The sequence below is a fragment of the Chamaea fasciata genome, unplaced genomic scaffold, assembly GCF_029207755.1.
Source record: "Chamaea fasciata isolate MVZ Bird 193981 ecotype frontalis unplaced genomic scaffold, bChaFas1.0.hap1 SCAF_7, whole genome shotgun sequence".
NCBI classification, from domain to species: Eukaryota; Metazoa; Chordata; class Aves; order Passeriformes; family Sylviidae; genus Chamaea; species Chamaea fasciata.
The window spans coordinates 27,219,907-27,247,880 of NW_027094092.1; the positions used below are offsets into that span (position 1 = coordinate 27,219,907).

The window sequence follows — 27,974 nt, forward strand, 5'->3', positions numbered from 1 at the left end:
CATGGAGTGTGTATTAAATCATACACCCAGACAGTGAAGTGTTATAATATTGGCAAAAAAGGCTTTTTCTACCACAGATTTTCCAAATTTATCTTGAAATTGTTAGTGCATGTTCAAAGTTAACAAACAGAAGTTACTTTCTTTACTGAGAACCTCATTTGTGTATATATATACACTTGTGTTCTACTCCCCAGCATCACTGACACAAAATACAGTATCACTGAGACATAATAACAAAACCTTGAGTAAGAGGTAAAAGTAGAAGTGACTTTATACTTGCATTCTGAAAGAGGAAAAGCTGATAGGATGTTCACTAGATGAACTCTGGCCTTTCTTCTTCCACTACTGAAGAAAATCTGAACGTCCACAAAACTGATTTTTTGATGATATTACAATGATTCTACATACTTATTTACCTAGGTATTTAACACTCCAGCTTAAAGTTTACACGTCTTTCTCATCCAGGCACCGTCAGTCTCCTTAGGAAAGGAAGAGTACAAGCTTATGTCCATTGCATACACAGCTTTAGTTTAGGGCAGAAATAAACTGAAATTTCACAACCTGAGCTTCCTCTGAAGAATCTGCATGAGGATGTTGGGCAATCTGTCACATCATGACATTACAATGCATTTGTCACATCTGTCTTGTTTAACTACTACTACTGAGAGAGAATGCCATTTACCAGGTCAAAAGGCACTCGTGAAGGTCACTCTCCCTCTTCCCTGTATTTGCTATGAACAGAACAAGCTTTGAATTTATTTAGAATTGGAAAGCTTTTTGGGAAATGGTGATGCAGAACTGTATAGGGAGAACAGGGAAGTAATTTCTTAGGGTTGCAATCAAGATAAAAAGAGGAAGATTGCAACATGTAAGCATGCAAACCAAAACATTCTCAGGCAAACTCAAGTACAACATGAAAGTGACATCTGCGCGTGACACTTCAAGTTAAAAAAGAACATTTGGCGGTGTGTAGTGCAGTATCACAGGGATGAGAACGAACATATTGGGATCACATCTAAATTTGCAGGCTTTTAGTCACCTGATATAAACAGGACGTAGTTTTAAAAAAAACCCAGGGGAAGACTGATTCAGTAAGCAGTGTTAAATACAATTGCATGCTGTATAAGACTCCAAAAGAATATCAACCCTTAAATCAAATATATACATTTTTAATATCTGAAATATTTACATGGTGGAACCTTTACACGATCCCATTTGTTAAGAACAGTGTTTTCAAGTGTCCTCTCCAGATACAAAGAACTAGTAACTCAAGGTCACAGTTATGTTTTCTGAACAGGTCAACCTGTATCCTTCAGTTAAATACAATATAGAGATACTGGAACACCTTTACTTAATTTGTTTGCTATTAAGAATTGTGTTTCAGAAATTAAAAATAATTTTGAGACCGTTTGCTCCCTGGAACATAGTCCTCCTGCAATCAAAACAGCTCACAGCACATTATAGATTTGACTTCTTACCCAGGTATGAAATAAAAAAAATGCAGTTTACAGTACATGTCATCATTTATACCATATCAGTCAATTCATAAAAAAACATACAAACAAGGCAGGAAAATATTACCCTCTTTTTGTGGACAACAGACTGTGTACAGTAGAAAACAAAAGTCAGGGCTAGTTTAACAGTATGGATAAAAACAAGATTTCAGCTTTGTTTGAAAACTTATGGTTTAGTTTTCATGGTTATTTTGTTTTCTTTTATAAGAGACAGTTACATCCAAACAGGGGTTTTTGTTTTGTTTCTAAATACTAAAAAAAAGTTTTTAAAATAATTTATTTTTTAAAAAGCCATCTGATTTTTTGGAGACAGAAAGGACAGTAGGTAAGGGCTAGAATGAAATTGAGCAGAAGAAAAAACCAAAAACCATTAGATAGCACTTAGTGAATTTAGGTCCCGCTCTTGTTTTAACTGAGCAAATAAAAAACTTCCTGTGATTTGCACTTTCTGGGAAAAAAAAGCAGAGCATCTGCAAGAGATTAGGTTCCCAGCTTCATTAGTACATCTTAATGGGCAACAAAGTACCAAGATGACTACTGGTTCACATTAGAAAGAGAAGTTTGAAGGAACTTCTTTTCCAATCAGATGAAGAGATCAAATGAACACACAAAGCTGTTCCGTGAAAACAGCTCAAGACACTTATTTTTAAATTGTATTTTGATCATTCCTTAAATAAAAAAGGAGAAGTGTGCTCCCAAAAAAACACTGATAAACTTGCAGTAAAATCCTTTGTCTTCATCTGTAACTGATGTAGTTCCACATTAAGTGCAAATGTTTTGCAAAACAGGGATTTTTTCTTAATATTTACAAGAATCAGAGTAACATAACAAAATTACCAAAGAGCATGTACAGTAGCTGCAGCTTATAAAACATACCGGTAATTGTACCTCGTGTATTATAAAGAGAACCAATGCAGGATTCGTTAACTAACTGAGAAGGGTAAAAGGGGCCTCAGAGCAGAGGACAAAAAAATTCACATTTTCTACATAAAAAAATACAGGTCTCAAGTCTCTGAGAACAGAGAGAATTCAAAGTCTCTGAACAATGGGGGGAAAAAAAAGCCCAAAATTGAAATGGAACCCCAGAAGCAAGGAGAGTGCTTTATTTCACTAGGCCAATCTTCTTTGCTTCTGTCTCATATATCAACAACCTCCACATTTTGACTATGAAAACTTCAGCTTCTTCATCTAGAACCTGTAGGAAATACACATTTTATAGATTATTTTTTAGGTTATGCATTTCGGTTATAAAGACTAATTTTAGATACATCAGAATGACAAAAGAGATAAAACATAATACGAGTCTCTGAGAGAGGGAAAGAATGCAACTCTGGTGCGTTTGTCTGTCCAGCATCAGTGACCTGACCAGGCTCTAACTATATACTTGTATAGTGCACCTGTTGAGCACTTAGAGGTAGAAGCATCAGTAAACTAGTATCCAAAAGTGGTTTGGGAAGAGGCAGAGAAATGACAGGCTTGGAAACAATGTAAGAACAGGACATTCCCATGTGGTATTTTCCCTCAAATTAACTCCTAATCTCTGCTCATTTTCATTTGGAACATCCTTGGATATTTGTGAAATAAACCTTTAATGGATTTCTCTTCCCTGAACTTATTATCTAGGCTTTTCTTGAATCTGTGCACACTTTTAATGTCCACAGCATCTCTCCAAAGTTCCCCATGTCATCTACTAGTAACACCAAAACCAATCTACTATCTTGCACTACGCATGTGGCTTCTACCAACTTTGCCTCCAAGGTTCCTTACAGGAAGAGAGTGGACCATTAGTTTTATTCACCTTTCAGTGTATGAAAACATGGTTGAACAGCAGCATTATTTCATAAAGTTTCTCTCTTCCAACACCAGGAAAAAAAGAGCCTTTCCTCTTCTACAGAAAATCTCCTTTTGCTCATTCATTAGGCAAAGACCCACTAAACCACTAAAAAAGATCTATTCATAAGAACAAGAAGGAATAAAAATTTTTACTTCTGATACAATTCTGTTATTGTTGATTTTGACATCTACTCTTAGGGACAAAAATTTTTGTTCCACATTTCTGAATAGTAAGAAATTCTGAAGAGGGGTCAGTAATTTATACCTAGGTGCTGTAACTGCAAAATAATGCTTTTGCTAGCATGATGTGCTTAATCATATCTGACACGTGTTTTCTCTTATGGACTCTTGCCATTTTGCATAATTGACGTCAGTAAAATGTTTAAGGTATGTAAGTTACAGAATTTCTGCTTACCATGGCAACATCATCCAGTATGCTCTGAGGTGAGCTGTGAGCCATAACCTAAAAGAAACAAATGCTTTTAGAGTGAAAACTTAGAATAAACCCTATATGCATGTTTGGACAAAATCCAGTTATGTCCAAGGAATTCTAAAAGCTTTGCATGTGCAAGAAGTATTTTCAGTTCAACAGACACCACTAATAGCCGTGGCAAAAATTAGTATTAAACCACATCAGAATCCATTATACTGAGTATTAGTTTATGGCCAATTACTGAGGAACAAGTTCCAGGAAGCACCAGAGCTTCACAGGTTCTGTATTTGCTGGCTATTCTTACATCACCAATTATGTTTCCTTAACTGAAGGAAAAGCTTTCCTTCCTTCAACAGTAAGCTGCTAATGGAAGACAAAGACAAAATTCTCCTTGTATCACTCCTCATAATTGGATTTGTCATCTACCTGTTAAGTATTTAATTTTTTTCCCCAGAACCAAGTAAGTTGTCTTTCAGTATCACAAAGTTCCATTTATTTTTTATATATATACACACCCCCATATATAATGTAAGCATGGCAAATATTCAACTTCTACTTTTGACTTTGCTATTGAACTGTGTCACAAAACTCTCAGCACTTGCTTTGCCTCTCATACGGTTGCCCAAGATAAACTGAGACACGCCATTATAAACACATTATAAACAGGAGTATAAAACATTATAAACAGGAGTCACTGTTGCAGTTAAAATAGGGAGCAAACCCCCAACTTCACAGAGAATGCAGAGGATACAAACCTTAGAGCAAACAAAGTCAACTAGTGTGGCTTCTTCTTCACCAATATATTCTATTATTTTCTTGTTGATCCAAGGTCTAATTCGACGTTCCATTAGTGTCTGGGGAAAAAAAAACCAAAACCAAAATGAATAATTACCTTAAACTTGACTCTGCTGCAACAATTGCCCAGTAGGCATCTAGAAGATTTAAACAGCTATTTAGCAGAAGATATATTCTGCTATCAGTGATATAACCCTTGGAGATTTGGCATCTGCAAATATTTCTGACAGCAGAAGAAATACTGTTCAGCACTTGAACATGTTTTTACAGTGTCTTTTTTCCTCCTTCCATAGAACTGCTTGGTAATTCATAGTGGCAGTCCAAGAGAGACCAAACAAAAATAAGCAGGCATACTTCAGAATAAGGTTTATGTATAAACAATAAATAGAGGACTCAAGTTTGACTCTGCTTGATGATGATGATGCTAAATTCACTGGGGTCCCAGTAACCTTGTTTTTCTATTCAATTATAATGCTTACTAGGAAAAGTTAAGTGTTTTTAAAAATAGTTAAATGAATCAACTTACTGAATCCACAATTGACCAGTCGAGAGGATAAGCAAATAGCTCTGGTTTTGCTGTGGGAATCTTCTCAATGAGACTCTTAATGTGTTTGCGCTTTTCTTCTGTGTTGACACTGCCTTTGATATTGCTTTTATCTTCTTCTCCATAATCCAGGGGAACGAGTTTCCTTTTCCGGGGAACATCGTCGCTGTCTTCATCATCAAATTTATTGAAAACACTATCCACAGCAAGTTTCTTCCTTTTTACAGCATTGGGCTGATTAGGACTGTTGCAGGCACCTACAACCCAAAAGACAGAGTAACACATTCGTCAGCTGCAATTGAAACTAGTCTCCTCTTCCCCCATTACTTGAGGAATATTGTTTTGTACGCTATATAAACGTCTGTGAATGCCTGGCATTGGCTTTTAATCTCAAACTTTGTTACAAAAGTGGCAGAAGAGGTAAAGACCTTTAATGGAGTTTGTTGAAGACTCTGACCCATTTGAAAAATAGGGTCTTCTTTCTCTGCCCTGAAACCAATTAGCACTCTCTCTGAGGGAACACGTAAGTGAAAGGTTGCAATGCATAATTACAGCGTTCATTAGCCTAATACCATACAATCTCTCATTATTCAAGCTATAACACAGTGCAAGCTCAGAGGGCAGCCTGGCATAACTTAATCCAAATAGTAAATAAAAAATACACAAACCTTCTGGAATACACATGTTCTTAGTTCTGCTGCTCAGAACTAACTTTTTAAAACAGCAAGAAATTGCTAAAGTACGAAGGAACTCTAGGCTCAAATTTCACTCACAACTGTCATCATTGTCAGTTCACTGTGATATTCTAAAAGGAAGAAAAAACCCCTAATTTTCTTTCTTTTTTCCTTTAAAAGGGTCTTAAGTAAATATAAGAACTACCTAGGTCTTAAATTTAACATATATTTACACCAATGAAAAGTAGCAATGAGTTTTGAAAGTGACATTTACAGATATATTAAGGTGAAAAAGCATGTGAAAATAACCAATCCCAGCTCAGAACATCTCTACAAGAATTAGCTCTTGAACATGCCTAAACTTCCCTCCTTTTTTACCCTTAAGATTTTAGATGAAGAGATCTCTATAAAAACCATCTTCTGGATAGGTTAACTCAAGCACAGCCCCTGGATAACAGCTACTTGATATAAGTACATCAAACCATAGGATGTATTTGGAAAACCATGTGACTACTCAGCTTAACAATTTTTTATTTTGATCCCATATGGAAGACTGAAACAAAAAGTAAACTTGCCCAATTTGAGGCTGAGTCCTATTTTGGGCCGATGCTCCTCCAGTTGCTGTTGTTCAGGTGAATTTTCATGAGGAATAATAATGCCACAGGGAGATTCATCACCAGGTGTGTTAGGAGTTGCATTTCCACTAGCAGAAGAAACAGATGGAGCAGAACTGATGGGTCGTAAAGTTGGTTTAAGGCAAGGCTTTTGTTCAGGCTCCTCCTCCTCTTCCTCTGGCTCTTCTCTTTTTTCTTCTTTTTCTGCCTTGTCTTCCTCTTCCTCCTCAGATTCTGGCTCTTGTTTTATTTGCGGCTGCCTACGCCGCTCAGCCTCCTGCTCCATCTACAATGAAACAGTCAGTCGGCAAAATTAGACACTCTCAAAACTAGTACTGTTTGAAAAGAATCTAAAGATGCTCCTCTTTAGAAGACTGTTAGTCAAGAAAAATAAGTGTAACTACTGGCATTCTTATAAGGAATACTGATTAATTCAAATTAATTTTCTAACTCCATCAAATCTGGATGTTGATCTGGAAAGTTCTTTTGTTTCCAATGTTCTTACTACCTATCTGGACTTCTTTATAAGAAAAAGTGAATAGAGAAAGTAGTAAATATCAGATCTCTTACACAATTCTGCTCGATACAAACACAACACAAAGGACTTGTTTTCCTGTCAGACCAACTGCAACTCACCCTTTGGAGTTCTGCATCTGGATCTGGATGTCCTTCAGCCAGAAGACGCTGCCTAATTTCTTCTAATTCTTCCTTTTCCCTTTTCCTATCTCGTTCATCTGCTTCCATCTCTTTCTCCCTGTCTCGTAGCCTCTTCTGAAGAGCACTACCCCTACAAAAGATACATACTTTTTATTGAGAGAACATTTCAATGAGGGGCTTGTACCACAATACAAGAAAAACTTCATATAGATATATCTCCCACTAAATGAAAAAAAGATTCATAAGAGCATCTGGCATCCTCTGTTTTTGTAACAGAAGAATCTTAAGACACCAGTTCTCAACCTTACTGTACAGAGTCTACCCCATAACATTAAACAGAAGTAGAGAATGTGGCTGCTGATCTTTTTAGAGAAAGAATCAAGTTTTATAGGTTTTTGACAAGAACCACTTCTGCTAAATTATGTTTTACACAAATGTTAGTTAGTCCGATGCTGAAGGATGTTCCCAATTGTTAACATTAAAAATCTTGTTCTTCATATTATTTACAGCTTCTTTGCAGTGAATTATTTAGAGGCATGCTTATTCCCTTTTCCCTGCACCTTATTTTGACATTACACTGACCTCTGCCTTGCCTCACAAAATTGAAGTGATATGAATGAGCAGCTACTCCCAGGCATTAACCAGTATAAGGAGCTTTCCTTTTCCCTCTGTCACTTGTGAAGTGACACTAAAAAAAATTAGGTAATTATAAGCCTTACACTGCCACATTACCAGTCAAATATAAACCCCATAAGCCTCTGCCAACAAACCCCACAATTGTGTTAAAATGAACAATGGAGATTCTGCTGTTAGGAATACAAAGACATACCTATAGTATTTTGGATCATCTCTGTCATCATCATAATCTTCTAAGAATTCTTTCAACCGTTTGGCTTCTTTTGCCTGCAAGGAATTGAAACTTAAGTAATGATTTCTGGTTTCCTTTCCAAGAGTTTAAAATTGATTATTGTTATTAGCAAGTTAACTGTAGCTCTACTCTGCTTTAAACTAAAAATACGGAGTTTTCCAAACAGAAAATGTAAAAGTTTTGGTATTGCATCCAGAGGGGTCCACTGGTATTGTGTCACTGATCTGCATACGTAGACACATACACTCCCACTCCCCAATATATATATTTATTTGGGGTTTTTTGTTTTACATTACAGATGAAGAGGATCAAAGTTCCTTCTCTCCAAATCCTTTAAGTCTGCTACTGAGTATTCTAACATGGAAGCCTAAGTGTATTTTATCAGTACTGCTTTGTTTCAAAAGCTTTTTTAAGACAGTCATGCACAGAAACAAATCTGATGGCTGCTCCTAGGATAAGCACTCTCCTGTTGTGGTACGGATACAAACCATGTGGCACTAACGTACAGGCCTATGTGGTATTAATCTGCAGACCTAACACTGTAGGGGGCAAGGGAGAAAGAGAGGAGACACTTTCTCTCCCTCTGATAAAACACAGAGGCAAACCCCCAGTTGTTTAAGGAGAATTAAATTAGGACCTTCTAACCTGCATTTACGCAATATCCTTAAACCAACAGTAATATACTTCTGTGCTAATGACTTTGAGAAACAAATTATGATTATGGTTGTAATTCCAGCACAAAATATAACTGCTTTCTACAACTGTCATCCACAGACAGCATGCAGGAGGATTTGGAATGGAAAATATCATTGACTCAATTTCAAACACTTTTTCCCCCTCATGCATTTAGAGGGAAAACCTGGATTCCACATGAAACAATGTATTTTATAATCCTCTTGCCCATGCATGTTTCTTTGCATATATGGCTTTGAAGCAATTTCTAACCCATTGTCTACTCTCTCAAAAATCTTCCCTCCTTCTCTGGGAAACTATGAAGTGAAATAACACCCCTAAAACTTAAAATAACTTCTTTACGTTTTAGCACAAAACTATGAGATGACAAAATTATCTATCTTCCAAAGGTGTCTTTTCCAACAAAACTTCCAAGTGTTACATTGGTAACTGAGGTAACTTCACAACTAATGAACTAAGGACAGGCATTTATGAAGTGCTTAGATACATTAAAGAATATTGTATCATATTTCATAGAAGGTTTGGGCACATGAGCAGGTTGGAAGTTAAAAAAACAGGTCTAGTTCACAAGTTACAGATGTAATAGTGTGTGATGATCACACCACAGTATTTTGCAGCTGCCTACTTCTCACTCTTCAGCCTTCACAAGGCCAAACCACTAGGCTTTGTTTTTCAGACTCTAAACCAGCACTCTCATTTACTAGACATCTTCCGTTTCAAGTCTATTAACTGGGGATTTTTTTTTGAATAAAAACACACATGGTCTTTATATAAAATGAGAGCTCTGTTACTATCCCTTAACATAACACTAGAATATTCCATTCTAAATGGGATCAAGAGAACCAAGCTGGGAAAATTACATGTCAAACTATAAGCCTTACCATTTCCCGTCTTCTTTCTTCTTCCCTCTCAGCCTCTTTTTCATATTCTCGACTTTTTTTTCGTTCTCTGATTTCCCAGTTTTTAAGACGCTGCAACAGAAGAAAATGCACTTCAATCCTCAAACACATTAAGAACAGCAGTACTACTTCAAAGTTAGTTTGGATTGCTGTTTAAAATAACTGTACTATAAATAATTTGCATAATTTAAATTCGAAACATCAGAATAAAAACTCTGTTTTGACAGTGACTTATATATTCTGCTCCAGCTCATGTACTCAAAGGATTAAAAACATATTTAAGAAAAAGAGAATGATGTATTTTATACTAGAGGACTTGTTATCAACTCTCAGAAACACTTTTTTATTTAAAGAACCCACCTCTTGGTATGCAGCTTCCTTTTCACGCAGTTTCCTCTCCAATTTTCGTCGTTCATAGGCATCTTCTTCATCTTCTTCTCGGTCTCTCTTCTTATCCTTTTCCCGCTCTCGTTCCCGTTCTCTTTCTCGTTCCCGTTCTCGTTCCCGTTCCCTCTCGCGTTCTCGTTCTCTTTCCCTCTCGCGTTCTCGTTCTCTTTCCCTGTCTCTACTTTTTTCTCTGAAGGAAGAAAAAACCGCAAAGTTCAGTGCAGAGCCTTCCTCTCCATTCAATCAAATGATTAATGGCATCTTAGGTTTTTTTTTTTTTCCTGCAGTTGTAGAAGATGATTAGCCGGTATAGAAATGGGCATAAAATCAATACTTACTGATTCAAAAACCCACTAGAAGTAGTTGTTTGAACACTAACCATTACCTGAGCATGAGCATGACACGTGACTGCGTGAGGCCAGCATGTTATTAGCCCCACAGAAGTGTATCAAGCTCTGAGGGTGACCAGCAGTCTCTCAGAAATAGCTTAAAGATAATTAGCAAGACAGCATGATCGGGTATGTTTTAAAAAAGCAAAAATGTTTTAATTAAAGGGAAAATAACAAACTATACAGAAAAAAAGAGTAAAAGCCGTGCACGGTGCCGGGAGGTTCCTTGCATCTGCTAAGACACCCCGAAAAGCCTTGAGAATCTCTGCTCTCTCTTACGTATTCAATGATCTAGGAGGGTTTTTTGGCTTGTGGCCCAATAGAAAATAGCTATATTCCTTGAGGAACAGCTCAAGGACTCAACCGGTTGCCTCTGTCTTGGTACTGGGCCAATTACGGTGAGAGAAGCATAGAAGTTTCTGGTTCTTCTTCCTTAGAAGTTCAGGATGAGGATTAAACTCTTTTCCTAATATGGGAACACCTACTCAGGTGTGGGGGTGCACTGCAACATGAGCATATGGCTATTTCTTACCAGACTGTGTCAGCAGTCCTCCACAGCCAAACCCACCAGAAATAAAGGGTATCCTTAACAAATCTTTTGTGTTTATGTGGCTTACAGACAATTTTAACACTTCTGACAAGATGATTTAAAGTGAAAGCAGCACTTGGAATATAATATGATTAATTACAGCTTGAAAGACTTTTACTAAAAAGGCTCACAATACAAACAAAAAACCCAAACCAAACTGACTGAACCCCATCCCCCAAATCCAACCAAGAAGCCCACCATGTAACAAAGGATATGATAAAACCTGCTTAAGCTAGGAAATACCACAAACATAAGAACACTTTAAGCAGGAATAAGGCTAATAATGAAAAAGAAGAGATATTTGAGACAAAACCAGTATGCTTAAGTCATAACTGGAGAGTTGCTTCGTGTATATTGCAGTTTTTATATTCTTGTGCTGTGGGGGAAATCAAGTATTCTCCCAATTTGGATTTCCTGCTGTTACTCTGATCTTCCACAAGGATCATTCTCTTGATTGGCAGCTGATCTACTGAACTATATGCATTTAGTAAACAGCACTGAGAAAAAGTGAAATAAACAGCAACTGAAGTACACTTACCTCGATCTGCTCCGATCCTTGTTGCGATCTGAACTCCTCTCACGATCTCTGTCACGGTCTCTGTCTCGTTCACGGTCTCTGTCCCGGTCCTTCGTTCGGTCACGATCCCTATCTCGCTCCCGTTCACGCTCCCGTTCCTTCTCCTTCTCTCGTTCACGTTCCCTCTCTCTTTCACGCTCCCTCCTTTCTCGTTCACGCTCCCGTTCCCTTTCTCTTTCTCTGCGTTCTTTTTCAATTTCCTGTCTTTCTTTCTCCTTTTTGCCTTTTTCCTCCTCCAGTTTCTAAAAACCAACAAGAGAACTTTCATAGTTAATTCTGCAGTTACACAAACTGGATATTCCCGACGCAACACACAAGGCCGGTAATGGAAATACCAAAACCGCCACTAATTTAAAAATATTAAATAGGGTTTGGTGGGTATTTTTTGGAACTATAAGTATGAAATCAAAATGCAGCAATCACAAGACTAAGTTTCGTGCAAAAGCACAGATCTACACAGACCAGCAATCTCCAACCTTAGCAGAGTAGGGCTGGCCTTGTATTATGAGCTGACTAAACTGCACATTCAGAGTGCACTACCAGTCATGACAGAGGTGGGACTCAAATTCCACTGGCCCTAGAAGCCAGTTGGGTACAAGTAAAGTGAACTTCCAGCTGATAAAATTAACTCTGTTCAATTAGGAAAATATATTTCAGTGGAATGCTTACTGGGACAGTGAGTTGTTTCCCAAAAAGTCTTGGCACACCAAAACCATCCTAGATGAAAACTCGGGTAAAGAAATATATCCACTTACACACAGTGCACGTGGTTAAACAGTGCAGAAAACTGTCACTTTTCCCCTTTTCCCTCCCTAAAAAAGTTCTAAGTGTTCATTGGTAAGAACTGGACTCTGCAGAATGGAATCTTAACTTCCACCACTGCAAGATGGAGACAGTTAAAAAAAGGTTGGAAATAGCTCTTTCGAAACACAGAAACTACAGGTTACCTGCTACAGTTTTACTAAAAATTGTACAAAATTGCCACTTTTTTCATATAGAAACAGCTCTTATGACCAGAATTCCTATAAGACAATAGAAAATACATCAACAGAATGATAGATAAATCCATCCTTGGAAGCAATTGTTATGTGTTAACTTACAGATGCTGTGCTAGGACATGGACCGCCAACACTGGATTAACCTTGCCTATTAGCTATGTTTCTGGGAGGAAGAGCAAGTACACGGTTCACAAATATACCAAATAACAACCAAATATACCAAATTTCAACCTGATGGATGCAAGAATACCACTTTTTGAACAAATATTGAGCAGAATAAACAGGTTTATCCCCTTTGGCTCCACGTTTACCATCACTGAAATGAAATTAAAAACTGGAACAATGAAACAGCATTTTCTCTGTTTTGTGTTTTTTTGTTCTTTTCTTTAAAACAAAGCATTTAAGACAACTTTAAAAAGCAATCTTACCTGATTAGTGTTCTTCTGCCAAAGGCACAGAGACCAGAGAACCGACAAAGGATTACAGAAATAAAGCTAATTCACTAGTGATTAATGTATCCAGTGAAACTATGCTGCATTGGTAACACAATACAGGCAAACCCGTGTTGGATACATTGAAATCACAAAAGGAAAAAGGGACTAAAAATGGCAGGAATTGATAGAAAATTGATGTGGAAAAAAATAAAACTTAGATCCTATAATATACACTGGGCTGAAAAACTAATTTCTAAGGACAGTTTTATCCAGGAGCTTTACAGTGTTAAAACTCAGTAGGGAAGATTGTAAAACTAGGTTGTCAACTTTTAAAAAAAACTTACCTCAAATTTCATATACTTTTAAAAGAAAGTTTACATACTGAAGTGGTTGATACTTACAGGTTATCTTAGATGTTCCAATAGAAATTTCTATAGTTGAACTCCTGCTTTTTCACCACTCTCAAAAACTTTCACTCAAAAACTTTGTTTATGGTGAGATTTCTCAAGAGAGTGGGTCTCTTTCTTTTATTAAAAATATATTAATAGAAGTGTAAATACACATGCACAACTTTTGGTATATAAAAATCCTTTTCCTAAGTCCACTTTCTTAAAATCCAATTGAAAAAAAAAAAAACCTGGTGTATTTCATAATCAAAATCTGACCTCAGTCAACTTCTGTAAACCTAAACAGAAGGATCTGACAGGGTAATGGGATGGGAACAGTATCAGATAAACTGAAGTAATGAACAGAAATGAACAGGTAGAAGAATTTTAAATCTTACCTTGAGCTCTCTTCAGACTCGTCCGTGCTGTAAATGGACGCCCCCTGCAATGCTGATACCCTGACAGTCTGTCGTTATTGTTTATAAACTCATACCAAAAACATGCAAAGGTTCACTGTGCTCACTAGCCCGCTGCTAAGGATTCAACAGCCCCTTTTAAACATATCCAATACACACAATGACTACTTCCAGTTGATTTTTAATGTTAAGAAACCCAAAATAGCCCCCCAAAAATACAAATCAAGGGCAGTGAAATGCCCAACAGCTTCTGAAATAGCGAAGCTTGCTTTTTGTTTGTTTTGTTTGCAATTTTAAAAAAAGTATTACTTGTTTGTATTTTAGTAACAGTGACAACTCGGGGCTCGGAATTGAACATAATTCTACTGAAGTTTCACCACTAACCAGTTCCACATTCAATTGCTGAGCTTCTCCAGATGACTTTTTCTAGATTTTTTCCCCCAGGTTTCTAACTTGAACAACTTTTGTCAAGAGAAAAACGGAATACATGTACATACAAGAACATGTAGTCACCTGTGTTCATACTGATAACGGCTGCATGAAAACATGGTACCATCCCCAGTGACTGCACGTGGTAAAGCTGAACAACATGGGCGCACTTCATCTTGCTGCATCATCAACATTTTCTTTAATGTTGATTTGGGGGTCTTTTGAAAGAACAGTGTGTGCTCAAAAGAGCAGCTTGTTGATACTTCCCCAGGCCAAGGACTATTCCAATCTTGTTGGGGAAAAATTAACACCAACTTTAAGCTAAACATTAAAGTAAGAACATCACATGCATAGTTGTGCTCTCCGATCCACAAGTATTGCTCTCCAAAGCAGAAACATTCACATATGCACTAGCATTAGTGGAAACTTCTGTAAGTGGGGACCCTGGGGTGGGACTTGATGTGCACAAACATTTCCAAGCCAGTTACCCCTTTGCATATTTTTCTGAGGGGGCATCCATAAGTATAATAAAAAACAGAAACTCATACTTACATCCTATTCCATGTTACTTTCCAAGCTGTGAGTTTCATCTTGCATTAGTCACCATATGATCTCTATCATAATGGTGGGGGTCAATGAATAGATTAGCTTTATGGGAATTTACAGTTCTTCCATGCATCTAAAGTTTGGTAAGTCTGGTAACCACTGACCTAGTTTCAATCTTCCCCCACTCTTAACTTAGAACTATTAAAATAAAAGACTTTAATTTAATTCACGTTTCATCTCTTCAAAAGTCTTGGATAATGTTACAAATCTACCTAGAGAAACACACTCAAGTGTATGTCTTATACTGCAGCCCCGTTTAGCCTTCACTTACAAATATCTTGACTTAATGTATGTGTAGCAACTTAAGCTGCCTTTATTCATGCTGAAGTGAGAAGACTGAAAAATACTCAGTAGCAATCAAAGTCTTAGCATAAAGATGTCACGGGCCACTTTAACGTGGCAACTGTCTTTTTCTGACTTGTAAAGAACTACATGTATATTAAACCTAATATAAACATAATTTTAAGTGATATTGCAATGTACGGCTAAATTTTATAATAGTGGTTTTTTGGATTTTGAAAAAGCCTAATTTTTATCAAGTGCAAAAACAAGAATACTACCTTGTGTGTGTCTCTGAATTTACTGATCTCTCTTGATATCAGGTCTCTTTTGTCTTCCTCCATTTCTATAGCATTTATATCCTCCTAAAAAACAAGGGGGACAGGAGTAAAAGCATTAACAGCCATCTGTACAGACAAAGGAGAACAAGAGAAAAGCTGAAGGTTAGAAGTTTTCAACCAGTCTTGCAAGAGATAAATAAAGTCCTTCTGCAGTACCAAACCTGACAGTCTGATGTTAATGAGTGGAAAAAAAAAAAATCAGATGGACAAGAGTCACAAATCTGGCAACTAGCAGTAAACATAGTCATTGTCAAAGCCTACAATGTAAACGAACCTTGGTGATGAGTGGATAAGGTATCAGTGGGGCCACTGGAAATCTGCGGAAAATCTGCGGAAAAATCCACGGAGATTTTTTTTTTTAAAAATAGATTGCAAACTACTCTGAAAAACAATGTTTTGTATGTTTGTACTACAAAGCAATATTGTATTGCTGTGATCTCATTTCTTTGATTCAACAAAGTTACAGAAGAACCTCGCTAATTCTCCCTTTGCTGAACTACTTAAAAACACATAGTGACGTCTCATGTTAGTAAGACTTCACTGAATTACAAGTGTACTACAGTATATTAGTATGCTATGGTAGCATCAGAAACAAGGCTAAGCTACACTTGCCAAAATAAATAAGTATATTTGCAGTGGGTATGTCTTGATTTTATTTACTCGCTAATTCGCAGAATTTGGTAGATCGCACCTGCTCTTAGTGCGAATTAGCGAGGTTCCCCCGTGCTTGATATTGAAAACCAGAATTCACTCACTCTCAGCTCCCCACACACATTTTCAACTCCCCCACAGCAGTCATGCCTTCACCCAGAAGAACTAACAGCCTCTGCTGCTAACACCAGCGGGAGTCATCTCCACACCAAAGCTCTTCAGGGGACAAGAGCCCCAAAGCTGGTGAGTTTCCACACCCCCCTCACCGCCCCCACAATATATCTGCATCCACCTTCCCTTTCCCCCCACCCTCAAGAGTCTTTCTCTCCCCTCTCCTTTATGGACAAGGGAACAACAAACTAGTACCATCTCTTCACTCCCACCTCTATCCACACAGGCCAAAGATGGCAACCTCCAAGTTTCTTGTCTTCCTTCCCAGTATGGGAAGGATGATGGGGTGCAATTTCAACCCACAAGCGCTGCAGATTTTAAAAGAGCTTATTTGGCTACTTGACTAGCTCAGATCAGTAAAGTTCTACACAACACAGAGCTAAGAGAATATTGCTCTGTCACAGGGACATACTTAGCAACCAGCTCTTCATGACTGCAAAGGTCTCTTACAGTGTTTAACTACCACGTCCATATATATGTATATTTACCCACAGGACAATAAACATTGTAACAGTGCTCTTAACAAAAAAATACAGCTGATAGCATTAGACAGTGACTCAGTTGCACATTGTCATCAAAGAAAACATCTTCTCCCAAAGGGAGGGAGAGGAAAGAAAAACAAATTCTCAGCTCAGCACTTTTATACCTCAGGTTGGCCATGACTAACAATGCTGTGGGAAGACAGACTTGCTCCCTGAGGGAGATGTTTCTTGCACCACATTTAAACTCCATAAGCATTTGAAACTGCATCATTGCCTTGGAATAGGTACTTTGCAAAAGACTTAAGTGGGTAAAAATCTTGGTCAAACAATTTTCCAATCTCTTTCATATCAGGTGCAGAATGGTAGATGGGAAAGCCCATTTTCCCATGGTTAGAAACTTTGCTGGAAAAGCTAAGTCTGAGTTTGCTTATCCTTGTTCCCCCTTCTCCATTTTGTTTTAATCCATAAAAAGGTCATTCACAGAAGCAGGTCTAAACCAGAACATTCATTCCTGCTTAACATGTTTTTTTTTCACATTGCACAAGATAGGAAAGCCGGCTGACCAAATCCAGCCAAATTGAGACGTGTTTAAAAGTGATTTTGTAAGGCAGGAAGATTACAATATGCCTTTCATCTCTGAAGGATCCCTTCAAGGACATAGACAACTAACAAAGTGCTTCTACATATGGACAGACAGCTGCAACCAGTTGGATCAAGGCACACTACAAGAATGCATACCATAAGCAGAGAGAAGAATTTTGTCAAAAACTACCAAAATTGTGACATTACAATAGCGCCCTGGCATTTTTCTCTGGAAGTGGATGGTATGCAGGAACTCTTTTCAGTTGTTTTTTAAGTTTTTATCTGAAAAACCCTATGTGCACATAACAGATTAAACTGCACTAAATTCAGTATTTCCACCTTCACAGGGATGAAAGGTCAGTTCAGTCCTGCCCAGATTCAAACCTGTTGTTCCAAGAAGTTTACATCCTTAAATGCCTAAACCATCCTGAAGGGATGGTGTTTATAACTGACTAGCTTTCAGCTCAAAAAAAAAAAAAAAAAAAAAAAAAAAAGAAACTGCTGCTGACAGCAATGCTTGTTGATTTGTTTTCTCATCAGAAGTTTAGGTTTAAAGTATTTGCACAAGGTTTGGCCATTATATAAAGGTGAGTTGAAGAAAAAAAAAAATCTGTTTTGTCCAAAATCAAAACACATACGTCCTCCTTCTTTTCCTTTTTCTTCTTCCTGGGGTGAGAGTCAGATTCCTGGGAGGGGGCATTGAGCTCGCTGGAATATTCTCGTATTAAGACTTCAATGGCCCCTTTAATTATCTGATCTCTTCTCTTCGTTTCCTCATCCAGAGCTTCATCATCATCATTTGTTGTCTCCGGTCTGGAGTTCTAAGGAAAAATGGCAAAGTAACAGGACTTAAAAAACTGAGAGTAATAGTGGTTTTATCAGAAGTTCACCTTTCATCATCACATTCATGCCCCTACATTATTTACTATAAAAAAGCAAAACCCCAAACAAAAAAAACCCCAACAACAACAAAAAAAGAACAAACCCATACAAAAAAAAGAAACCAAAAAACAACTCACCACATGAAAACCAAACCACCTACAAATAGAAGTAGTTATCAATTACATTGTATTAGTCAGATCTTTTCACACTGGCAACACCACAGTTTATTGCAGTTTTACGGAACGGCTGCAGAGAGCTAGCGTAGGATTGCATAATAAAATAACATAATAAAACAGAACAGAAAAATGGTGATTAGGGCAGTAGATAGGAAAAGAGAGAGCACCCACATGCTCCCAGAAACGCAATCACTACAGTGCAGCTCTTGGTCAAAAGTTTTGCCTTTTATGTTCCAGAACTTCAAGTCACTTCAACAGCAGTTCCTCCAAGCCTTCTACTTAAGTGCCATGCAATACAAACGCCTACCTAAAACTTCCAAGCTGCAACTTCAAATGGGAGAACTATATTAAAGAAACATCATTAGGGAAGACATTCCTTGCACAACGAACTATTTTTTAAATTATTGTTGATCAAGTACTTCACAGTTCCTCACCTTTTTGCCCCTTTCAACCTTGTAGGGAGGAAAAGGAACACAAAGAAGTGCCTTTCACTAAATATTATATGAAAGAGTAGAAGGATGATCTGCACACTGAGCAAGGTCGCCCACCTCTCGATCCCCTGAATCTTTTAGAAAAATGGAATCTCACCTGAGAATCCAGCTGGGTATCCCGTCAAACGATAGGTGGTGGGTGGAGGGAGGGGGAGGGAAGGGTCTGATGGAGCAGCAGCTAAGAATGAGGGGGAAGGGAGGATTCAGTTGGAGCTGAAGAAGCTGCCAGGCAAAGGAGGAGCAGGCTGAAAAGAGCTAGAAGGCAGTGACAGGGGGTGGAATTGAAGAGATCCAGGGAGAAGAAGTGATCAGGGAGAGGAGCTAATTAGATAAAGGTTTGCTTGGTGTGTCTCTATATGAAATCGTGTTGTAGTTTATGTTTGATTTCTTAGTTCAAAATATTTGAGAAAATCTTAAACTTTTGGATCCAAGTGGCACCAGCACACCAATGATGGTATGAAAGGAATTGCAAGCAGTTTGATTACAATGCACTTCATCAACACTCCTCAGCAATTCACAGCCTTTTTTGGCATCACCACAAAAAAGAACAAAAAATCAACCAAATTCAGTAAAACCCAACAAAATCCATGGAGTTAATCTCATTCTACAGTTCAAAAGAATGGGCTCATACAGTTCTATGAGCAGTTACATACTGCTCATACATAGCAGTACCTGCTGCTATATTAAAATCAATCTCCCCAGACTGACTGTAACTCACAGGGGCTCAGAGAAAACAAAATTCTTGAGAGAAGTCCAGAAATACTTTAAGCTTGTTTGTAACATCAGCTGTGAAAGCACAGTATCACAGGTGATGCCACCATGAAACAAGGAAGTACAGAATGAAAGGGCAGTCCAATGAAGCCCTTTCCTAGGCTAAGAGCTAGTACAGTACTCCACTCAAAGCTGGCACCTGTTTTACTAAGCCATTGCATTTAACTCCAAACACAGGGTATCCAGTCAAAAAGATGTCCAGTACTTCAAGTCATCATTATGCCTCTACTTCTGGTTAGGTAAAACAAAACAAAAGTATCTGCGTTTCCACTGTAGTCTACACACATTTAGGAAAAATTCTGAACTGGAGTTTTTAAAATTTACTTGCTACAGTGTGATTAGCATTTTTAGTTTTCTGAACAAGAGCCTCTTCTCACTTTGATTTTACAGAAAAAAAAAAAAAAAGTGGTATCTTAAGGCACATGCAAAACTTTAGAAGTTAGACACAAAGCCCAACTTGATTGGGGGTGAAACACACTATTTTAGCAAAGAAACAGACACAACCAACTTTAAAGCAAACTTGTCAATTAAGTATCTCTGCATCTCAATAAGAATTCAACATACCAAATACCTGCAATTATCCCAAAACAGATCCTTAGCTTTAGAAAGGGACAGTACAAAAGCAATTTTCCCAACTACTAAATGTCTGAAAGTGCCCCACTGCCGGATACCTGTCTCTTCTACTGAATGATCTACTTCCTTCCTTTTCATTGATTTGTTCCAAAAGATCATCAGTGGAGGGGAAAGAAACCTACACTTTATAATGAAATACAGAATTGATTCTAGAAATGTAGTTGTAGTTGGCAGATAAGTTCAAACACTATAGAATTAAGAGCTTACACTTCTCTGCCTTTCAACATATCTTCAGACTCACTAATGTGATTCTGGCAAAATCCTAAAAGGAATTAAAGACACAGAAAGGAGTAGAAACTGAGACATGCTCACAATCTGATCTAGCAAGTAACATTACACTGACGTTCTATTAAAAGAATGCAAATCACACATGATAGCTATACATACCCCATTAGATGCCTTTTTCTTTGCTTTCCATTCATCTAGCTGAGCCTTTGTCTTTGCATCAACTTTGACCAGCAGCTTCTTCTCTCCAATCTGGAGGTCATGGAGTAGCCTCAGTGCTCGCAGGGTGGAATCTGGCTCTTTGTACTCACAAAATCCAAAGGCTGAAATGGATGATTGAAATGAGAAGTAAACGCATTAAAGCTCTTCAGGTAATTTGCTTGGTTTAAAAATGTGTTTTGAATCAATAAACTTGGAACACAGTCACTGGTTTTTTAAAAGCCAGGAGTATAGATCATAAAAACTCAAAGTTCACTTATCTTTGAGTTAATCAAACTGAACTAATCTTTGATATAATTAACAGTGCAATAAATAAGATGGAACCAGTACACCGATTGTAGATGTCCCATCCCTGGAAACTTTCATGGTCAGGTTGGATGGGGCTCTGAACAACCTCATCTAGTTGAAGATGTTCCCGCTCTTCAAAGGGGGTTAGACAAGATGAACTTTAAATGGTCCCTTCCAACTCAAACTATTGTATGATTGTGTTTGTAAAGCTTCTGACATATCTGTCTTAACTAAGAAATGCAGTCTATTTGACGATGTCTCAGGTGGATCTGCAACTGTCTGATGACCAAGGGCATCAATCAACAGCTCACTATTAACCTAGAGGGGGAAGGGTATTTCAAGCTAGGCTCTTCACAACAGTTACATAAAGTTAAAAGGAGAAAAACATTTTATGACAGCAAAATAAAAAGAAGTGTGAGATATAAAAAAGCTGAAGGAACTGAACTACATCCTTTAAAAGAAAAAAAACCCCCACAAACTTAGCAAGATACGAAAACCCAGCAAAAAAATAGTAACCAAAATTGATTCTTGCAATCACTGGAGAAAGGTCACAAAATATAAATCAGTTTAACTTGACTTCAGGAAAGGTAATTTTTACATCAGAAAAACCTCCTTCATAGAGAAGAACAATATATATTATTGGAAGTGATTTGTAAAACTTTTAGAATAGTATCTTCCTTTGGGGCAAGTCCAAACTGGCAAAGCTTTCTCAGGAACAGTCTATAAAATCATTCAGTTTCAGAAAAGAAAGGTAAGCAAAACTAGGCTCCCAAGACATTTTTCCATTTAACCATTCTCAATTATTTTATTCTCAATTCCAGAAAATACTACCCCTTTACTAGAAAGTATTTTGTAGCTATCATATTATAGCATCTTAAAATGTAAAATGATTAGGAATAGCAGCATGTCAAGATATTAAAAAGCTGCCAGCTAATAAAAACAAGAGTGTACCGAGATATTTTGAAAAACACGAACAGTTACCTTGAAGTTTTCCAGATGCACCTTGCACTCTCTTCCAACTCAAAACCAAACCACATTTCTGGAATTAAGAGAAGTATCATTAATTATTATTTTATATTCAAAACATTACAACAATGTAACCACTTTTTGCAAAAGATTATAAAATCAAAAAAAAAAGATGAACTCTACTAAAAATAAAATACGTCTACATTCACAGACATCTGTAGTGTAAAAAAAGCTGTACTCTACTTACTGAATGCAGGCAGAGTGGGCTGCTATTCCAGTCAGTGGGAATAGCTCTGCTTTTAGTTTCAATACACTGCTTGTGAGTCATTACTTTATTCATGAGCCAGGGATGAAATGTAACAAGCAGTCCGCTGTACTTACTGCTAGAAGCTGCCGTATGAGCATGTCTGAGGCCTTCTCCGAAATGTTGCCCACAAAAACAGTAGTAGTGGGACCGCAGTTTTCATCATTTTCCTTGTTCTTTAAGCCAGGATGGTCTTTTCTGACTCCCAAATGTTTTCCAACCATAGACACTGTGGTAGGAACTAACACCTATAAAGAGGAGGAAAAGTTGTAAAATAAAGCACTGGATTGGTTTTCTTTTTTATTTAAATCAGTAAGACATAAGACTGAGGAATGCATGCTCATTTCAAATTTGAATTTTCATACAAACTTTAGTTATGCTCTTGGAGTTAAGACACCAATAAGCAGTTCAGGCTTTAATACTTTCTACAACTCAAAAAGAGATGGCCATTTTCTGGCAAAGGAAGATAACAAAAGGTGTAACTGAACACAGCTACTGGAGGTCTCAAGGTGAGCCTACAGTAACATTAGGTATTATTTCTCCTACAAATAACAAGTTTGCAACATTTGAGTCACCAGAAGTTGAATTACCTTACCTAATAGTGTAAAAGCCAAGCTGTGAATAGAAAAGTAACTCTGGCTCAAAGGCTTCAACAGATAGATGACACATGATCCTAAAGCTTCCACACAGTGAATAAACACTACTGCTTTATTTAATGAACACATAATCCAAAGTCTCTTTAGGTTAAGGAGCAGACATCTGTAAATTAACTGTACAAAGATAGGCATGATCATCTGCTCCACTTTGCTACACTTCTTTCACCTTCTGTCAAGGTTTAACAGTCCTTATGCACAGTCTCTCTTCTCAGAACACCTTTCTAGAAATGTCACTTACTAGAAGTTATTTTAATCATGAAACCAAATAACAATTTTGTTTCAGTATCTCTGTTTTAAACACACTGGTTACCATGAACACATCCTCCTGTAGGAGATAATACAAGCTATCAAAAAATTTTGTATTTTGGGGAGATATCACTTCTGCAAAATCGCACAAACGGTAACTCACCTTGTAGTCAAGAAGTAACATTTATATTTCAAAGTGCACTTTTTTCCACCCAAAAATCATAAACCTCCCTTCCAACTTGAAATTAGTAAGATAGACAAAGAAACCTTTCATTTGCTTTTCCACAGATGGGTATTACATGCAACTCTTCCTTTTCCCGCAACATGGAGGCAGCAAGCTTATCTGTAAGCTTCTCAAATCACATGTTTTTGGACAATCCAGCAGTGCTGCCTTATAAACCTGGATGAAGTAATGCCTCCAGGGTAACCAAGTCAGAGCAAAAGACCTGGAATCTCCCTAATCTAACTGTACTGCACAGGAAGAGCATACAAGATCCAAAGGCAAAGCCTAAACCACTCAGTGGTTTGAGAGAAGCATATCTTCTTGCAAGAACAATAATTGCTTCACCTCTGCAGCTGGCAGCTCCAGACATTACTTCAAGCTTTGCTCAGGTCAGAAATTAGCATAACATTTGCATTATAGTTGCATTTAAAACTAAGCATTTTCTTTCACAGTAGAATTCTCTATTCTGGTGGAACAGAGCAAAACAAAATCACTGTTGACATCTACTAAGTTTTACTCTCCATTTTATTTGGCTACAATCTCACCCCTACTGTAATACTTACAGTTGGAGCAGGAGCCATAATGCCCATTGGTACAGGAATCATAGGGGTCCCTGAGAAAGACAATACATTAATATTAGTCTGCCCTGTTGAGAACTGATGAATACAAATGAAATTATTGCAGACATGATTTTCAAACCAGACAGCAATTTTGGTCAAATAAGAATTTCACAGTACTGATTACCAGTAATCCCTTAAGCATTCCAACAAAGTACATTAGCACACCACAGGCACCCTGGTCACTTTCTGGTACTACCATTTCAACTTTTCCACAAACAAATCTATCTTCAGAGCAGATTCAAGCCACAATATTGTTCTAGAAGACAGTGGGGTGATGAATGAGGCAAGGAATTCCTGAGAGCAAAGGCAGCTGATGCCCTACAGATGATCTCGTTCCCAGCTTACACAATTCCCACAGCACACTCATTTCTGCATATAGCTTTAGGGATGAGGTTCTGTAGAGAATGGCAAGAGGCTTCCTGACACTATTTATGGAATAGCTTGATGGAAGGCAGCGTAAAAAACCTCTCTTGAGAAGCTGCTGAATACTTCACTTGGCAGTCTCCAACATCTAACTTAGAACAATACTGACTTTTAATAATATTCATTAATTAATAATAATATTTTAATAAATATTTAATCAGATGAAACCATGCAATACCTCTTTTACACTACCAAATTCACTGGCAGCTTTAAGTACTTTCATGAGCCTACATCTGATGACAAGAAAGGCTCTATCTTTCCCTGCCAGCTGCTAGAGTTTCAATATATTAAGTGAATGGATTTCATCAAAACTACTTGTTGGTCAGCAGACACATGGAGACTTGAGAACAGTGAAGTCAATCTCATTTTCTTCACTGGGATCCTACATCTCTTTTTTTTATTATTCTACAAAAAACTTCCATTGTTTTTCCTTCTCAATCCCTCCCATTTGATCCTTCTCCTACTGTTGTATTCAGAAAATCCTAAACAAACTTCTGCAATCTACTGCCCTTGCTTCCCCACTTTCTCTAGTGTTTAGTCTTAAAACACTTCTCCTCAGACATCCTTTCAAGCTTTTTTCTTATCCAGTCTGGTTTTGTTTTATTTATGTTATTTTTTATTTTCTTCATCTCTCAATCCTCTTCCTCAGTCCCTTCATATTAAAGTCATACTACCTCTTATTCCTCCAAACCATTCAGACAATCAAAACTGTATTGCTCTCCCATGTTCTCAGTTTTAATACACCATGGCATCTCACAGACTGTAGCAACTACTCCCCGTCAAGATTGGTTGTGCAGCCCTGAAGTTATTGTAATTATCACAACGGCTTTTAAAGTTATAACTCAGTAAACACACTTGTGTTATCACTGATACTTCTATGAAACTATCTGCCCAATGTTCAGCAGAAGTCACAAAAATCCACTGAAATACTGGGCATCACCAGGAAACATAATGACCACAGGTGTCATTTAGCTGCTACACAAAAGCTTGGTGCACCTACAGCTTTGGCTACAGCCTACAGACCTGGTCTCTGCAACCCAAGGCTGCCCAGCCTCAGAGAACAGCAGCTGCATGACTTCACTGGTGAAGCAGCTGCTGTACTGGGAAAGGCTGCACACCCTGAGACTCTAAGTCACAGGACGTGGCTGAGGTGTACAAAACACAAAACTCAACTCGCCCGACTCCCACATCACAACTGGGGCAGGAGAGAGACACTGAGTAGGCAGTGAGTGTAAAGACACACTTAAGAGAGTAGCATTCCTCACAGCAGTTAATGAACTTATCAAATTTGGTTTAGGAGGTGACAGGGATGAACAGAGTAAAAAAATTCTAAAGTGTTCATAAATGACAGGTCCAGAAAAAGACAAAGAACAACAGAAGATCACACTCTAAGATCCCTAACACTACAGGTGCATGAAGCAACAGAATCAGAAAGCAGACAGGGATACATGCCCACCCTACATACTGCCTTCTAGTCCCACTGCCCACATTATGCATCAGCCTATATGGACTGCAGGTCTAACCTACTATAGCATTTCTGGCATGCAAAATGGGGCTTTTTCCCATCTTAGTGGTATCCAATAATCTTCAGAGATTCATCAGATCACCTCCTTATCAAATTTTCCACACTAATAATGGGAAACGCTAGAACTTCCTGTTTTTAGCAACTGTACTTTTAAGCAAAACAAACCACCTTTCCTAATTTCATTATTATGCAAGCAAACTACTTCAGCTGAAACTTTTCAGAAAATTACAGGCTGAGGTAACTAAAACGTGAATTTTTGACCAAACAGCTAGCTAAAGATAATGGTGTAAGCCACTAAAATTGTGATCATACATATGGACTAAATTCAGAGCAGACTTTCATAACATCTCTGTGGCATTTTCAGCTCTACTGATGTGCTTATACTAAGAAGTGAGATCTATATCCTCTACAAGTCAAAATCTGTTGTCTGCACAGGTAAGCAAATCAAGTTCCACTTGTGCAGAGAAAAATTTTATTCTCACCTAACACCAGGCTTCTCCACTCTACATACTAATCAGATTCCTAATACTAAAATGAGACTATTTAAACACAACAAGAGAACAAAAAGATCCTTGTCACACATGCTAAGAAGCAAAATATTCAGAGCAGAAAATTCTATCAGGCATTTTAAAATATATTTCAGAAAGGAATCTTTTAAAGTATCTGGTGTTTTATACACTAGTATACATAAACTGGAGCTAAAATAAGAGGTATGATTTTAAAATTCAACCTGAAATTTTTGATGGCAGGATGTTACCTAAGCAAGAACTCTGCCTTTATCAGAAAATAGGTAACATCTCATGGTTCTCAAGCAAAAGGTTTAGAAAAATTAATGCAAGTGAAGATTAGCCTGATAAACGATGTGCAGAAATCTTTTTGTAGTTCAACCACCCGTTTTTTGAATGCCTCTATTGTCTACAAAACACTTCTGCACAAAACACTTTAAGACAATACAGACAGGACAGGAGCTACTTTCTGCAGCCCTTGTGATGAATTCTGGAGGTAATTCTCTGATGTATTCCACTCTCCCACCTGCTGTATGGCTTCCTGCCTCCAGTCATCACTGTGTATATTCAGGATGTACAGAAAGCACGTGCTTCCAGACCAACAAATGAAAATCTCAACTCAAAAAACAGAGCCTGATCTTACAGATGAGCAAAGAAAAAAGGTAGGAATAATTCTGGGAAGATCAGAAGAAATTATAAGGATAACTGTAAATTTCCAAGATGTGTGGAGGAAATAATATAAGAAGGAAACAAAAGAAAGTGGGACACCAAAAATTGAGAAAAACAACGGAACAAGCTGGACCTTCTCTGAAAGTTACTCCTCTATTTTCACATTACACGTACTCAGCACACCCAAGAGTCTCCAAAGGCCATTACAATGGAGTACTGTCAAAACGGTGGCTCTGGAACACCTAATGTTAACAGAAATCACCACTCAGCTTCAGTCTTGAATAAAGGCTCAAGAAAAGTCCAGCGTTTCATTTCTGGTCAAAAGCAAACAGTTTTTGGTAGACCAAAAGGAGCTTGCCCACATGACATGATCTGTGGGAAAACCAGAAACTCAACTGCAATGTACACAAATCAGAGTTATCAAGATGTATGATTTACAAAAGTTACTGGCTTCAAAGGAATTCAGAGTAATATCAAGAAATTAATTTCTACATACTTCCATATATTAATATAACTTACCAGGAGGTACAGGTGGAGGAAAACCAGGAAACTGTGGAGGTGGGATCCCAGGGGGAAGCGTTGGGATTCCCATAGGAGGGCGATTCAAATGAGGTGGAAAAGACATTCTTGCAGTCACAATCTGTCAAAAAGAAAGAAAAAGAAACTTGTACTAGTCAGTTCCCAAATGTGAATTACAAAAGCAATGATGTGGCATAATTATTTTAAATTGTGTCCATAATTATTTAAAATTTTTATATGGACGTTCAACTACAAACAAACTATTTTTTCAGCTTTGTTTTCACCAGCAATTCATTATGTTACAGATGCAGTAGAAGTCTTTCTTCTCAACTAAAAACAGCACTTCTGAGGAAGTGCTCCAGAATGAAGTGAAAAACAAGCTATATCTGAC

General features: G+C 37.6%; 1 protein-coding gene across 2 annotated transcripts; it reads right to left on the bottom strand.

Annotated features, from left to right (window-relative positions):
• Positions 1–1,153: 1,153 nt before the first annotated feature.
• On the bottom strand, positions 1,154–27,704 carry RBM25 (RNA binding motif protein 25). Of its 2 annotated transcripts, XM_066188168.1 has the most exons (18): positions 27,584–27,704; positions 23,885–23,934; positions 22,274–22,444; positions 21,908–21,965; positions 20,582–20,742; positions 17,880–18,062; positions 15,630–15,683; positions 15,296–15,379; positions 11,428–11,708; positions 9,885–10,101; positions 9,507–9,596; positions 7,894–7,967; positions 7,044–7,194; positions 6,369–6,693; positions 5,102–5,376; positions 4,536–4,634; positions 3,763–3,810; positions 1,154–2,709 (listed from the first exon to the last, which is right to left on the bottom strand). In XM_066188168.1, exons 1-18 carry the CDS (start codon positions 27,687–27,689, stop codon positions 2,617–2,619), a joined length of 2,520 nt encoding a protein of 839 aa, XP_066044265.1. In that variant the 5' UTR covers positions 27,690–27,704; the 3' UTR covers positions 1,154–2,616. The 2 variants fall into 2 exon arrangements, with proteins under 2 accessions (XP_066044265.1, XP_066044266.1); XM_066188169.1 differs by lacking the exon at positions 15,630–15,683.
• Positions 27,705–27,974: the final 270 nt, after the last annotated feature.